The 13,231-nt window shown below is 51.4% G+C and overlaps 1 protein-coding gene across 3 annotated transcripts in view; it reads left to right on the top strand.

Moving 5' to 3' along the window:
- The window catches only part of DDX4 (DEAD-box helicase 4), a 1,871,246-nt gene that overhangs the window by 1,171,707 nt on the left and 686,308 nt on the right, over positions 1-13,231 (top strand). For all 3 annotated transcript variants that reach the window (XM_069627287.1, XM_069627289.1, XM_069627288.1), the window contains exon 14: positions 1,121-1,273. In XM_069627287.1, coding sequence (XP_069483388.1) covers positions 1,121-1,273 — 153 coding nt within the window. The remainder of the gene's footprint in view (positions 1-1,120; positions 1,274-13,231) is intronic.

Raw genomic sequence — 13,231 nt, forward strand, 5'->3', positions numbered from 1 at the left:
TCACCCAAGGTTTGCTCCAAAATTCATCTCAAAATTCCATGTAAACCAGTCTATAGAACTACCAGCGTTCTTTCAAAATCCTTCCAACTTGGGAGAAAGGACTCTGCACACACTAGATGTGCGCAGAGCGGTCATGTTCTACATGGAAAGAACCAGATCACTGAGGAAGACTAATCAGTTCTTCGTCTCGGTGGCAGCAGGAAGAGAAGGGGATGCAGTTTCAAAGTCCACTATTTCTAGATGGATTGTCCAATGCATCACTCTCTGCTAAACTCTTGCTAAGAGAGAACTGCCCTTTAGGCCAAGAGCACGTTCTACTCGAGGCACGGGGGCGTCCATAGCATTCATTGCAAATGTTCCCCTTGAGGCCATCTGCAAAGCGGCTACCTGGAGTTCTGTGCACACCTTTACAAAACACTACTGTCTAGATGCACACTCTAGATCTGACTCCCAGGTGGGACAGGCAGTATTAAGACATCTTTTCTCTACTGTTCCTTCTCATAACCCACCGCCAACTCCGGGTACTGCTCGCTAGTCTATGCACAGCATGTGATTCTAAGCAGATTAACAAACATCAGAAGACAATGCATTACTTACCGTAAAAGCATTTCTGATGGTTGTATCTGCTTAGATTCACATGCGCCCACCCTTCCTCCCCGCTCGGATGGAAGGAACATAGACATCTTCTATATTTCTCTCTTTTCTGTACTCACTCACGTCTAGAAGGCTCACTCAGGGCAGAAAAATACAAACAGAGGGACCTCGACGCGTGAGGGATTGTGGGTACAACACACGTCACTATAGGGATAGTGTTACAGACACGCCTTGTCGACGTCCCCTTTTCGACTATGAAAAACAAAATGCAATACTCCGCAGTGACCACTGGATGTCGGACCTATGCACAGCATGTGAATCTAAGCAGATACAACCATCAGAAATGCTTTTACGGTAAGTAATGCATTGTCATATGAACCTTTATATTTTTACTTTTTTTATACCATTATCTGGCAATGTTTACACAATGTACTTGTCTAAGGAGATGAAGCTTTTAATATCAAATGCTTGAAATGTTTACATTTAAACTTTTATAAATGTACACTTTTAATTGTTTTTCTTGTAGACTTTTGAAGAAGCAAATCTTCCTGAAACCTTATATAATAATATTTCTAAAGCTGGATACACAAAACTTACTCCTGTACAAAAATATAGTATTCCTATTGTGCTCGCCAGGCGAGATTTGATGGCATGCGCTCAGACTGGTTCTGGAAAAACAGTAAGTATATTCTGGTGCTGGGTTTTGGTAGGACATTGTTTGCAGAATTAAGTCATACTGATGCATCCACGTCGCCTATCTCTAGACTAATTAGGATGTTACCATTGTACAGAGAAAAAAGCATTTTTTTAAAAGCATAGAAAAAGATTGCATTCCTGTACTGCACTGCCAGCACAAACACTCTACTAGTGGTCGTTCTCCAGATGCTGCATGTACAGTGTTACGAAAGATTTGCATTTCATGTGTAATTTTGCCTCCAGTTGTGTACCGAGCCCAGCCTTCTGCTGCACTACTCGGGGCTTTCGCTCACTTTTTATGGGGAAAATGACATGCCCTTAAAACAGTCAGTACTGGGATACTTTATTTCCCTTAATCCTGTCCAAAGTTGCAACTTTTCTTCAACATGTAACAAGTTTACCATGTTCCTTCCAGTACAGTACACTTGGGTCTCTTAGTCATTTCCAAAGGCCCTAGATACTCTGGAAGGATTTTTTAGGAGATGTGCAGATGTGTCACAGACAGGGCTGCTGGCAGTTTATCTTGTATTTTTAACCCTTTCCTGCCAGGTAAACCACGATTACTGCGTTTGGCACAAATAGGTGGCCTGGCTCCAAAATGGCCATGCCACGTATTTTTGTCCTGTCCTTTGGCCATCTTGCCCCTTTCCCTTCCCCAGTACGAGCCGACCCGGGTCAGTCCTTATTTGGGCATGCATTTTCCCGCAAAACTCCCAAGTTTTTGCGTGCTTCTGCATTCCTTGTTTGTGTGTGTGTGCGCCTCCAGGATGTGGGCTGGGGTGTCTGTCCCCAATACACATCCTGGGTGCCAGAGAGTCTGGAGTGCTGTGAATGCCGGGGACCACCATGGTCCGTGATTCGTCCATGTATTGGTATGCCTGTATGTGAGCAGATCTCCCATTGGGTCCTCTTCGTTTTGGCGCAAAGCAGATTCTGTATAGGAGAAGCCCCCAAACACCCATACCATGGCGATCTCTGGAGTTCTCACTGAACGAAGGATAGGATCCAAGTATCCTGAAGCTCGGAAGCCGAGTCGAGGAACCGCTGGTGACCCGCTGGAAGGTTTGGCACCCTGAGCCCGCTGTCATCCCGTGGGACCCCTCTGCAACTGGTCGTCCTAGAATGTCTGCGAAGACGCTTCGACCCATTGGAATAGTGGGACAAACTATTGTTGGCACCTTCATCATACCCTGCAAGTAAGCCTTCTCGGAAGTGTCCCTGGGCCAACCAGTGGGCTGACCAGCTTACGCAGGACCTTTTGCTCTGACTCTGCCGCCGTTCCGAGGATGCACTCGACACTTGATATATCGCGAGCTCTGTGTTCTCAGCACCCTCACACTAAATTTCGTACACTTGGCCATCCCAGGTCTAAAGTGAGAAGAGTGTGCAAGAACCGGAGCATACACGGTTACTGTGTTGCCCAGCTGTGTTGACGACCTTTGCAGGTGCGCTGCATTTGTGACCCTCTTGCCCCTGACGCCGGCTGCAGTGCAACTAACCTGATCCATCCACCAGGAGCTGAGAAATCGCCACTGTCCCATTTGGGAATGACACTATCTTCGTCACTGAAAGCCGCAGAGCCGCCAAATTGCCGCACTTGAACCTGCAACCGAAGTGGACTCGACTGCCGAAGTTTGGTCTGGAGTGCGCCGGGGGTCGTTGAGTAATTGCAACCCTGGCCGGTGGCCCCTAGCGCCTCCATCCATTTTTATGCATGAGTGGCCCCTCTCCTTTCCACTGCTAGTGCGACCTATTCCCAACTCTTGTAACTGACTCTGCCCTCGAGCGGAGACCCTCCTCGATAAGTGGGAACCTATTCTTCATCGCCTCACCCACCTTCCTGAGTTGCTACAGACCCTTGAAGAGACCCTGTTTTGCCCATTTGAACTACCGTGTGCGCAGGCATTGCATGTACAATTGAGCATTAGGCTCCACTCTTAGGGATTGGACTGCCTCTTAGGAGTGTGTTGAATGCAAAAGGGGCAGAAGACTATTTGCACTGTCGGTTTCCTTCCCCTTTTAGGTTGTGGACCCATTTCATGCATTAACCCTTTAGACCCAAATGGTCTTGTGTATATATATATATTTAGATAGGACTGTTGGCTTATCATATTTCTGTGATTTGATTTGTGTGTTGAAACTCAATAGTCTTGAAATAAATGTACATGTATTTTTAATATATCTACACCTTACTGGACGTGATTAGTAAGTGTCCTTTACTCCGTGTGCTCATTGAGGTGTTTCAGTATCCCTCACCCCTCCTGAGACCTAGTCTTGACCTCCGCCAAGCTACCTTGATTGGTCTGGCTTGTCCAGAAGGTTTCTCTGTTCCAAGCAACTAGGCTGGCCTTCTGAATCTCTGCCCACCAGGTCAGAGTTCAGAAATCAAGCTTGACATACAGCACCTATATGTGGTCTTATTTTGAGGCCGGAATTGAAGTAATAGCCGCGAAAAAAGTTTTCTTTCTTGTTTTGCCCTATTGGGCTCTCAAGCTAGCACATATTGTGACAGCCATCCCCTCATCAAGGACATACTCCCCTATAAAAGGCCCTTTTCCTTTGCATGAATTGTTTGTTTGTTTCTGTTCTCCAGCATGGGGTCTGGAATGGATTCACATGCTCATGAAAATTCCCCGTCGTCAGTGTGAGAGACGGGCCTCAACGACCGGTGGGGGGTGTCTGTACTTCCGCTCCCTATATGGTGGAGGAGAGGCACAGGAGACCCCAGCCAAGATTCTCTATTCGGTAGCAATGGTCGAGCAGTCAAGGCCTAGCTTCTCAGGAGGTGATGCAGGCTGGTTCTTAAGTACAGTGTATCCCCCAAGCCCCCACAAAGGAATATCCACACTCTGTATTGGTTAGAACACAGTCTTTATATAATCAATAGTTAAGGTTATGTACATTTATCATGATAACTCACTTCGTACTCCGGCAAAATCTACAATGTCAAATATTTACAATCCTAAAGTGGTACCACCCTAGATCTCATTACAGTGCATTAACAATACTGTACAATGTCACTCAGACCAATAGAGGGAAACCAGCAATAGAGAGAGGAGAGGAAATAAGATGGTTGAGCAATAGGCAGAATACTGACCCCTACCACTAGGCACAGTTCTGTGTGGAGATCCCCCCCCACCTGGGCAACCTGTAAAGAAAGATATAGCACAAGCCCAGTCCATATATTGCTCTGCAAGTCTTATTCTCTCCTATAATGTTTTTACCCCCCCCCCAATGTACCTGGTGGAGTCGAGCTCCTCGAAGAGGCGTCGACAAACGTCGAGGGACGCGCTGTTCGGCGACGGGGAATCGACGGCCCTTCTTGAATGCCTTCCCTTTCAAGCGGGAGGCACGGGGCGTCGAACGTCCGTCGACAAACGAGGTAGAACTATGTCGAAGAGGCGGCAGCTTCGTCCGAGCGGTGCTCGTCGGCGTCCTGCAAGGCGGAGGTGTGCGGGGCACCTCGATGACAATAGTTCTGGACCGCAAAGATTGTAGAGACGGAAGCCCAGCAAGGGCGTCGAGTCGTCTGAGTCTTTGAGGTCGTTGGGTGGCGGGAAACCCACCGGCAGGTTTCTCCTCGGCGCGTTGGTCGGCCTCGACTTTCTCTGGCAGGATAAGCGGTCGACGATGCGGTCGAGAGAGTCCTTCGATTGAATGTTCTTAGGCAAAGGAGCGGACGGCTCCGGTCGTCGGCGGCACGGCGTCAAGTGGTTCCCACGGCTGGGCAACGCAACTTCGACGGGCCTCCAGCGGTTTCACAAACCTGCGAACCCTGGTCGACGGCAATGGACTTCGACGGCGTCGATGTCCGGGTGCTTCACTTCGATCTCCTCAGCGGTCCCGTCTCGGGTCGACAGCCTTTCGAGGGTCTGTCTTCCAGGGCGCTTCGGCGAAGATGGAGTGGTGCTCGATGGTCCCTCGTAGCACGGGAAGAGGGCGCCTTACCAGGTCCTCTCTCGGGTCAGCCCTCGACGAATTCGTCAGCCTTTGGATCGGTCGAAGCAAATGCCACAGCAAGTCTTCTTCTTCCAGCTGGACGTCGAGGATCAGCAGTTCCAGTTACTCGTAGAGTGGAGACTCAGCTCCCTGGCTGCTTCAGGAGCACAATGGTCGCTTCTCAACCAAAGGTCCCTTCTGAACACTTTTCCAGTGGTGAGAGGTCCCCAGATATACTATCCTCTCTCTCATCCACGCTGCTGGCACACACTCAGCAGCCAATGATACTGCAGGGCATTCATGCAGTCAGTCAGCCAATCAGGCACACAGTGCATTCAGGCCACACTCCTCCCTTCCAGACACTCACAACAAGAAATGTGGATTGGGACAAGTACCCAGCCATTCAACACTACACACTGCATTCAGGCCAGTTTCGGGCAGGGCTGTCTCAGTCTTTGTCTCTCATGCCAGAAACCAGACAACCACAACAAGAAGTGTATATTGGTCACACACTCCATTCACCCAGGTCCCACCCACAGGAGGTACCCACAACATACAGTCACTGGGAAGGCTCCAGTCAGTCTAGCTGGGCCTTCACAACAACACCATACATGGAACTTCCACCCAACAGCCAGTCAGGGGGAAGGGACAGAGACAGGGCTTCCCAGGACTTTGGGAAAACAAGATAACAGGCAATAGAAAGCAAGAGGCCACAGGGGCCATCTTGTTTCCTATCAGGAATCAACAGATCCCAATAGCAGGGCCTGGGTATCCCAAATGGAGGACACCCGGAGCACCTGTCAAACTCAGCACGGAGCTGCCACCAGCCCATACCCTGCTCTGGGGTCACCCACAGGTGCCCAAAAACATACACTAGGGGCACAGAGTTGTACCCCTACCCATGGGTGCCATAAGGGTATCCCATGGGTCTGTTCACCAAACCAAAAGAGAGAGCTGCACTGCCAGGAGTCCCACATGGACTCCGGGGCAGAAAACATGACAGAACACACGGTAAAACAGAAAAAGGACAAGGATTCAGAGGCCCTGTCCCTCAGATCCATTTCCAGCATCAGAGTCAGGCTGGGAATCCTCAGTAAAGAAAAAATCAGTTTCAGTTTTGTTTCTGAACTCTTTCCTCCAACAACCAATCACTGGTCTCTGGGTCATACTGCCCCCAGCCAATGACTGCCCTCTACCCAAGCCCCTCCTCTGGCAGACATCTTCAGATTTTTACAGCACGTTCAAGTGTTGGGAGTCCTCGTGCACTTGCTCTCGAGCTTTTGCTGCGTTTTGCAATTTTTGTTTTATTTATTTTCATCAGTGTTTTGCTCTGTTTCGGTCAATCGAGCCTCAAGCTCCATCCATCCATCATCCATCTAACGGGGACCCGTTTTCGGAACCTTGTGCGCCCCTCAATGGTGAGTTTGCGCTGAGTTCCCTACTTGGAGGATTCCAGAAGATTCTTGAGGCCTACACCGCGTGGACATGACCGAGGATAAAGGAAACTCGACGGCTCTCTTCAGGATCTGCCCAGGATGCGGGCTGCGGAACAGCTTCCTGGACGATGGGCACTCTGTGCCTTTATTGCCTACATTTGGATCGCTCACACGTGGAGAAGGCCTGTGCATTCTGCAAGGACATGGTGCCATGCACCATGAATGACCGTCGCAAGCAGCTGGCCGAGTGGCTGCAGACGAAGATCCCGGCGGCGGGTGAGCCCCGGCAGCATGCTTCTCCCAAGAGTAAATCTGAGCGGTCTTCTAAGACCTTTGAGGGTGGTCCGGTGACGGGGGCCCAACATAAGGCAAAGCACTGCAAGTCCGCAGGCACCAGGAGCGCTGTTGGTACAGGCTCTGCGGCAGCCAGGCCGGGCGCAGCATCGACGATGCAGCCAACCACGAGCCAACGCTCCGGCTCAGCAAAGAAAAGGAAGTCAGACCACCCGGGTAAGCTTCTGGAGAAGGCCTGGTCGACTCCGGCGGAGAAAGCCAAGGGGGAGGGGGGCATTGACCCTCCCCCCTCAGTGAAGGCCTCAGATGCGCCCAAGGTCGTGAAGGCCCAGGTTAACCAGGCGAAGGTGTCTATTGAGGGAGTGGTGGCGTCCCTGGCTAAGGCCGCGGATGCGGTTCCGGTGGAGATGACCCCCCAAGACGAGAGTTCTCTGCTTGCTTGGAGGGACTCCCGTGAAGACGAAGCCCATCATCTCCCTGAGACCGTTGCCCCTGGCCGAGAAGGGGGCGGGGCACGGTAATCCAGCCTGACTTGGATATCTCTTCTGAGGAGCAGCTCTCTGGCCTGAAGACAGTGCTTCACGAGAATTTCGTCGAGGCCAGATTCTACAGCAAGGACCCCGACAAGGTGGACGTGGAAAGCAACAAGGGAACCGACGAGGGGTGGCAGGGCGGTGAGGAACCGCAGGACACACACCACTGCCAACGCTCCTGTCGCAACCGCCGACACCACCGACGGACAGGGCGTCCTCCAAGCTCTGCACACCCTGTGCTCCGAGATGAGGACAAGGATGCCCGTGCCTCCGTCGGGCGATCCTGCGGCGCCTGGACCGTCTGTGGACCCACCGCCTAAGAGAAGAGCGTTAGGCCGAATCATATGCAGTACCCTTAGGGCACATTACATATAATTAAGACTACAAGTGATAGTACAATATCACCTTTGGTACAAGCCTGTACTACGCAGTAAAGTGGTAGTGATGGCTGAGCAGCCAGACTTCTCAAGAGCAAACGAGCTGTAACAGGGACTTAAATTACTGTGACTCAAGCGAACACTGACTCAAGGTTTCAGGTTAAAAAAATATAAGTACATTTATTTTTAAACCATTTGTTTACAAAACACTTCACTTCTATTAAATAAAACCACACTCTAAATATACTACACACAACCAATTCCTTTTGTTCAGTGTTGGGGAGAATTCTCATTCTATGGCTAATTTCCCTCACCTAGTGAGTCCCCCAATAGCTTTGCTGGATTTCTGGAGTTTATTTTTCCACTTGGTAAGAGTGTGAACCTTTTTCCCACTCTTACATGTGTTTTGCCATGTGTATTTTTACTGTTTGTGTGATTGTGGGCCCTGGAGTACACCACTTCTTGAGCCGCACTTTTTATGTGCAGTGACACAGGGTTGTCTTTTAGACTTCCCACCGACTCCATTTTCTGGGGCTCACTACTGCCCCCCAGAAAAAGTCAAGTTGCCATCAACTTTACATAGTCACTTTAACGACAGGTCCAGTACAACCCATTTTATGTGGAGTATTGGAAAGGGTTAGTTCCTAGCCCTTTTTATCGGTGTCTCCTGGAGCTTTGTTTTGCTCCCTTAACATTTAGACTTGGTTAATGGCAGTGCTATCTACCCTAACTTTTCTACCGCAATTATATTTTATAACGTGGTAGTGTTTTAGTCTATTTTAGTAGCCTCGAACTTTAAACCCGCTTGACCAAATACTTTATATTTCGGCTCCGGTTGGGTTTTATCGCCATTTCTTTTTGGTAAAATCCTTCTTGGGTTTTCCTTTGCGCGGCAAACCAGGTTTGCTTTCTTTGTTCACTGTCTTTTGACGGGCTTCTCTCAAGAAGCCCCCCTTTTGGCACCTGGGTGTCTAGGTGGGCTGAATGTGAGGGAGGGGTGTAGTCACCTCGTACACAGGGTATCCTTGGAAACCCCAAGTCGCACTTTGTCATGATTGGCTAAGGTGGTCTTCCTGGCCGGACAACCCCCTGCTGAGTGATTGACAGCCAGGCTGTGTGAATGGGGGATTTTCGCATAAAAGCAGGACACTTGAGCTGGAAGTCGGTCGCCACTGGAACTGCAAGGAACCGAAGAGAAGCGGAGCAGAAGACTGCTGCTGCAACTACGAAGTCCTGGTGGAGCCCTGCCTTTAGCTATGTACCCTTCGACGACAAGAGAAGATACAGTCTGGAGCCGCCTTCCTTTGTGCTTGGTGGGATCAACCAGCTCATCTTCCACAGGCAGAGGATCCTCTTCTTGGTTGAAGTACTCCTGAAGCTTCAGTCGTGGAGACAAGTGACGTCTGGAGTGATCTGCACTACCCAGGGATGAAGCCAGCAGCAGCAAATCAACGATGAATAAAAGGTGCGCTCCTTAAAAACAGGAGAGAGCTCTTCTGATGGCTATCCGGACCACTACAGCTCAGCAGTGTGCGGTGATTTCGACCACGAAGAGGATCCTGTGGCTGTAGAAGGTGAGCTGGTTGATCCCACCAGGCTCAAGGGAAGAAGACTCTGGACTGGATCTTCTGTCGTTGAAGGGTAGGTGGCTCAGGACTGCAGCAGGGCTTCACCGGGATCCAGGAGTTGCAGCAGCCGTCTTCACCACTTCTCTTCGTTTCTTGTAGTTCCAGTGGCGTCTCTGACTTCCAGCCCAAGAGTCCAGCCTTTTATGCCAAAATCCCCCATTCGCACAGCCTGGCTGTCCATCACACAGCAGGGGGGTTGTCCAGCCCGGACAACCACCTCAGCCAATGGACACAAAGTGCGACTTGGTTCTCCAAGGAGACCCTGTGCAGGGCGTTACTAAACCCCTCTCACATTCAGCCCACCTAGACACCCAGACGCCAAAGGAGTAATTCTTTGCAGAAGCCCACCAAAGGATGGCGAACAAGGAAACCAAACGTGGTTTGGCGCGAAAAGCAAAAAACAAGAAAGACCTTTCCAACACAAAATGGCGAAAAACCACGCTAGGACCCACGATAAAAACGATATGGGGTAGCAGGTTTTATGTCCGCGTTTGTCACCACAGCCAGGAAACTAACACAGGAATCTGTGTAAAAATAATAGTTACCACTGCCACCAGCCATGTCGAGTCAGGAAGGGGGACAAGTGCCCCTTGAGTTTACAGAAGGACAGGGGAAAGATATTCCCCTCCAGTACTCCATTGTAAGATGGCTTGTAATGGATCTGTATTTTTAAAAAGGACTTGTAAAGCCAATGGTGACTTTACATGTTTCTGGGGGACAGTAGTCATCCCCAGAAATGGAGTTCACAAGGTCAGTCTAAAAGACATCCCTGTGTCACTGCACTAAAGGTGCTGTGACACACACAAGTAAAAAAAGATGATGCCTAGGGAGTTGGTGACACTCCATAGCCCAGTACAACACACACAAATAATACAATAAGGGTGGGAATAAAAGGCTCACACTCTTACCAGGTGGGAAAAATAAACCCCAGAAATCACTAGATAAGGGAAATTAGCCATAAATAAGAATTCTCCCTAACAGTCCATCCGCCTCCATCCTTCCCCTCCATCCCCTCTGCCACAAGATGGTGACGATGGGTACGGACGGCAATGACGACGGAATGGACCTCCCGTCGCCGGTACCCAGGGCTTTTCCACCCGATGAGATCAGCTTGTTCCTTCCAATGATCTCTAGGGCCTCGGAGCCACTTCAACTGAACCCTGAGGACAAGGAGGGTTTCCTTCATCGGGGGCGAGAGGCCAAGAGGAAGACCATGCTCTCGATCCTGCTGTTGGATGACATTTGTGAGGAAGGACTGTCCCTCCTGAAGAACTTGTCCTCGGCCCCGGCAAAGAGAGACCGGTACGAGAAGAATTACAGGGTGCCGGACTTGATGGTCTCGGCGGCGGCCAGGAAGAAATCTGCAGGCTCGGCGGCTTCAAATTCGACTTCCCCACCAGACGGCGAGGGAAAGAAGCTGGACGCCATGGGATGATGGGTCATCTCGTCGGCTACAACGACCATTAAGGCGGCCAGCGCTCTCGCCATCGTGGCCCGCTATGACAGGGAGCTTTGGTTTAAGATCGCCGCTCTCCTGGACTTCCTTCCAGACAAGAGGGCGGAGGCCCGTGACATCCTACAAGAAGGCGAGGTGGCATCAGACCATGCCATCACGGAGGCCATGGACATCGCTGACACCGGCTTATGCCAGATGGGCAACAGCGTTTGCCTTCGTCAGCGAGGTTGGCTGAAGGCCACCAATTTCCGTCAGGACGTCAAGACAAGGCTATTGGACATGCCCTTCGACAGGGACAACTTGTTCGGCAATACGGTGAACGAATCTCTGCAAGCCATCAAGGCAGATATCGAGACGGCTCGTGCCTTCGGCACACCAACAGTGACCGCCGTCCTTTTGGGCCTCCAGAGGCAAGTCCCATGGTGCCTCCAAAGGCAACTTCCCTTCGTACCGTCAACCATCCTGTTCCCCGGCCCAGGAAGCCTACAAGGGCCACAGCAAAGCCGGAGGAAATAGTCATCGTCGCCAAGGTCCCCAAGGTGGGACATACATGAAGAAGCAGGACTGAACCGGCTGGCGAACTTCGTGGGCGTGTGGAAGTCCATCTCCACCGACCGTTGGGTACTGGACGCCCTGGCCCACGGGCACTCCTCGGAATTCCAAAGGAAGTGTCCCTGCGTTCCACCAGTAGCCAGGCAAGAAAATCACGTCTAAACTGCTTCTAGAGGTACGGGCGAATCTGAAAAAGGGTGCGATAGAACTCGTCCTGAAGAGGCTCCCGGGCTCCAGAGTGTACTCGCGGTACTTCCTCGTCAGGAAGAAGACCGGCGGTTGGCGGCCCATTCTGGATCTCCGCCGCCTCAACAAATACATCAAGTCCCAGAAGTTTTGGATGGTCGCCCTTCAGCACGTGCTGGGACAACTAGAGGAAGGGGATTTCCTGTGTTCGCTGGACCTGCAGGATGCTTATTTTCACATCCCCATCCACAAGGGGCATCAAAAGTTTCTACGCTTTGTGGTCCAGGGGCAGCACTATCAATTCAAGGCCCGCCCTTTCGGGTTGAAGTCGGCGCCAGCAGTCTACACCAAGTGCCTGGTGCCGGTGGCGGCGAGGCTGCACCTGCAGGGGTCCACGTCTACCCCTGCTTGGACGATTCTCATCCAAGCAAAGTCAAGGTAACTCAGTCGAGCATACAGCGAGGACCCTCCGCCTGCTCACGGACCTGGGGTTCTCGATAAACTACGCGAAGTCCTGCTTGGTGCCATCGCAGAATGCTTGGTTTCTGTGGTCCAGGCTCAACAGTGTTGCGCCTGGCTTTGCCATCGGAGGACAGGATAAAAGCCATCCTGTGCAAGGTACAACAGCATTTGACCATGGAAATTGCCAGGGTGAGGTCCATCAAGTCCCTGCTCGGCATGATGTCATGCATCTACCTCGTTCGGCGTTGCAAGCTGCGGATGTGGCCGCTGCAAGAGATCGTCGACACCCGTTGATCCAAGTATCGGGAAGCTTCGAGGACAAGATCGCCCTCAACAAGACCTTCCATCGAGCGATTCGGTGGTGGGGCGTCCGCGTGCATCTAGCAGGGGGCACGGACTTCCAAACCCCAGCACATCAGGACCCTGACGGACGCCTCCCTGGATGGATGGGGCGTGCACACCGGAAATCTCATCCGGTCGCCAAAGGCCTCTTGCGTGGAGAAGTCGTTGCACATCAATGTCCTTGAGCTCCAAGCAGTGTTTTGTGCCCTCAAATCATTCCTTCCGTCCTTCAAGGGCAAGATGGGGCAGGTCTACACCGACAACACCACCACGATGTTCTACATCCGGAGCAGGGGGGCACCAGATCCCCGGCCCCCTCCAAGGAATTGCAGGAGCTATGGCACTGGGCCTTCGCCCAGAGGATGTTCCTGGTACCCTTGCACCTGGCAGGAGTGAAGAACACTGTCGCCAACTCACTCAGCAGGGACTTGCACTCTTGCCACGAGTGAGAGGTTCGGCAGGATCAGTTGAACCTACTGTTTCAACGATGGGGCACTCCCTGATCGACCTATTTGTGACAGCCACGAACACCAAGTGCAGGAAGTTCGCCAGTAGGTTTCCCCAGTCGGGAAGCATGGGTGATGCATTCTCCTTCCCCTGGGACGGTCTGTTCCTCTATTCGTTCCCGCCGTTGCTTCTGCGACTCATCAGTCAACTCAGACGGTCCCGGTGTAGGATGATCATCGTCGCTCTAGCATGGCCGAGGCAGATATGGTACCCGGACCTTCTGGACATG

This window comes from Ambystoma mexicanum, chromosome 6p (assembly GCF_040938575.1).
Source record: "Ambystoma mexicanum isolate Mex_15411 chromosome 6p, UKY_AmexF1_1, whole genome shotgun sequence".
In the NCBI taxonomy this organism is placed as follows: domain Eukaryota; kingdom Metazoa; phylum Chordata; class Amphibia; order Caudata; family Ambystomatidae; genus Ambystoma; species Ambystoma mexicanum.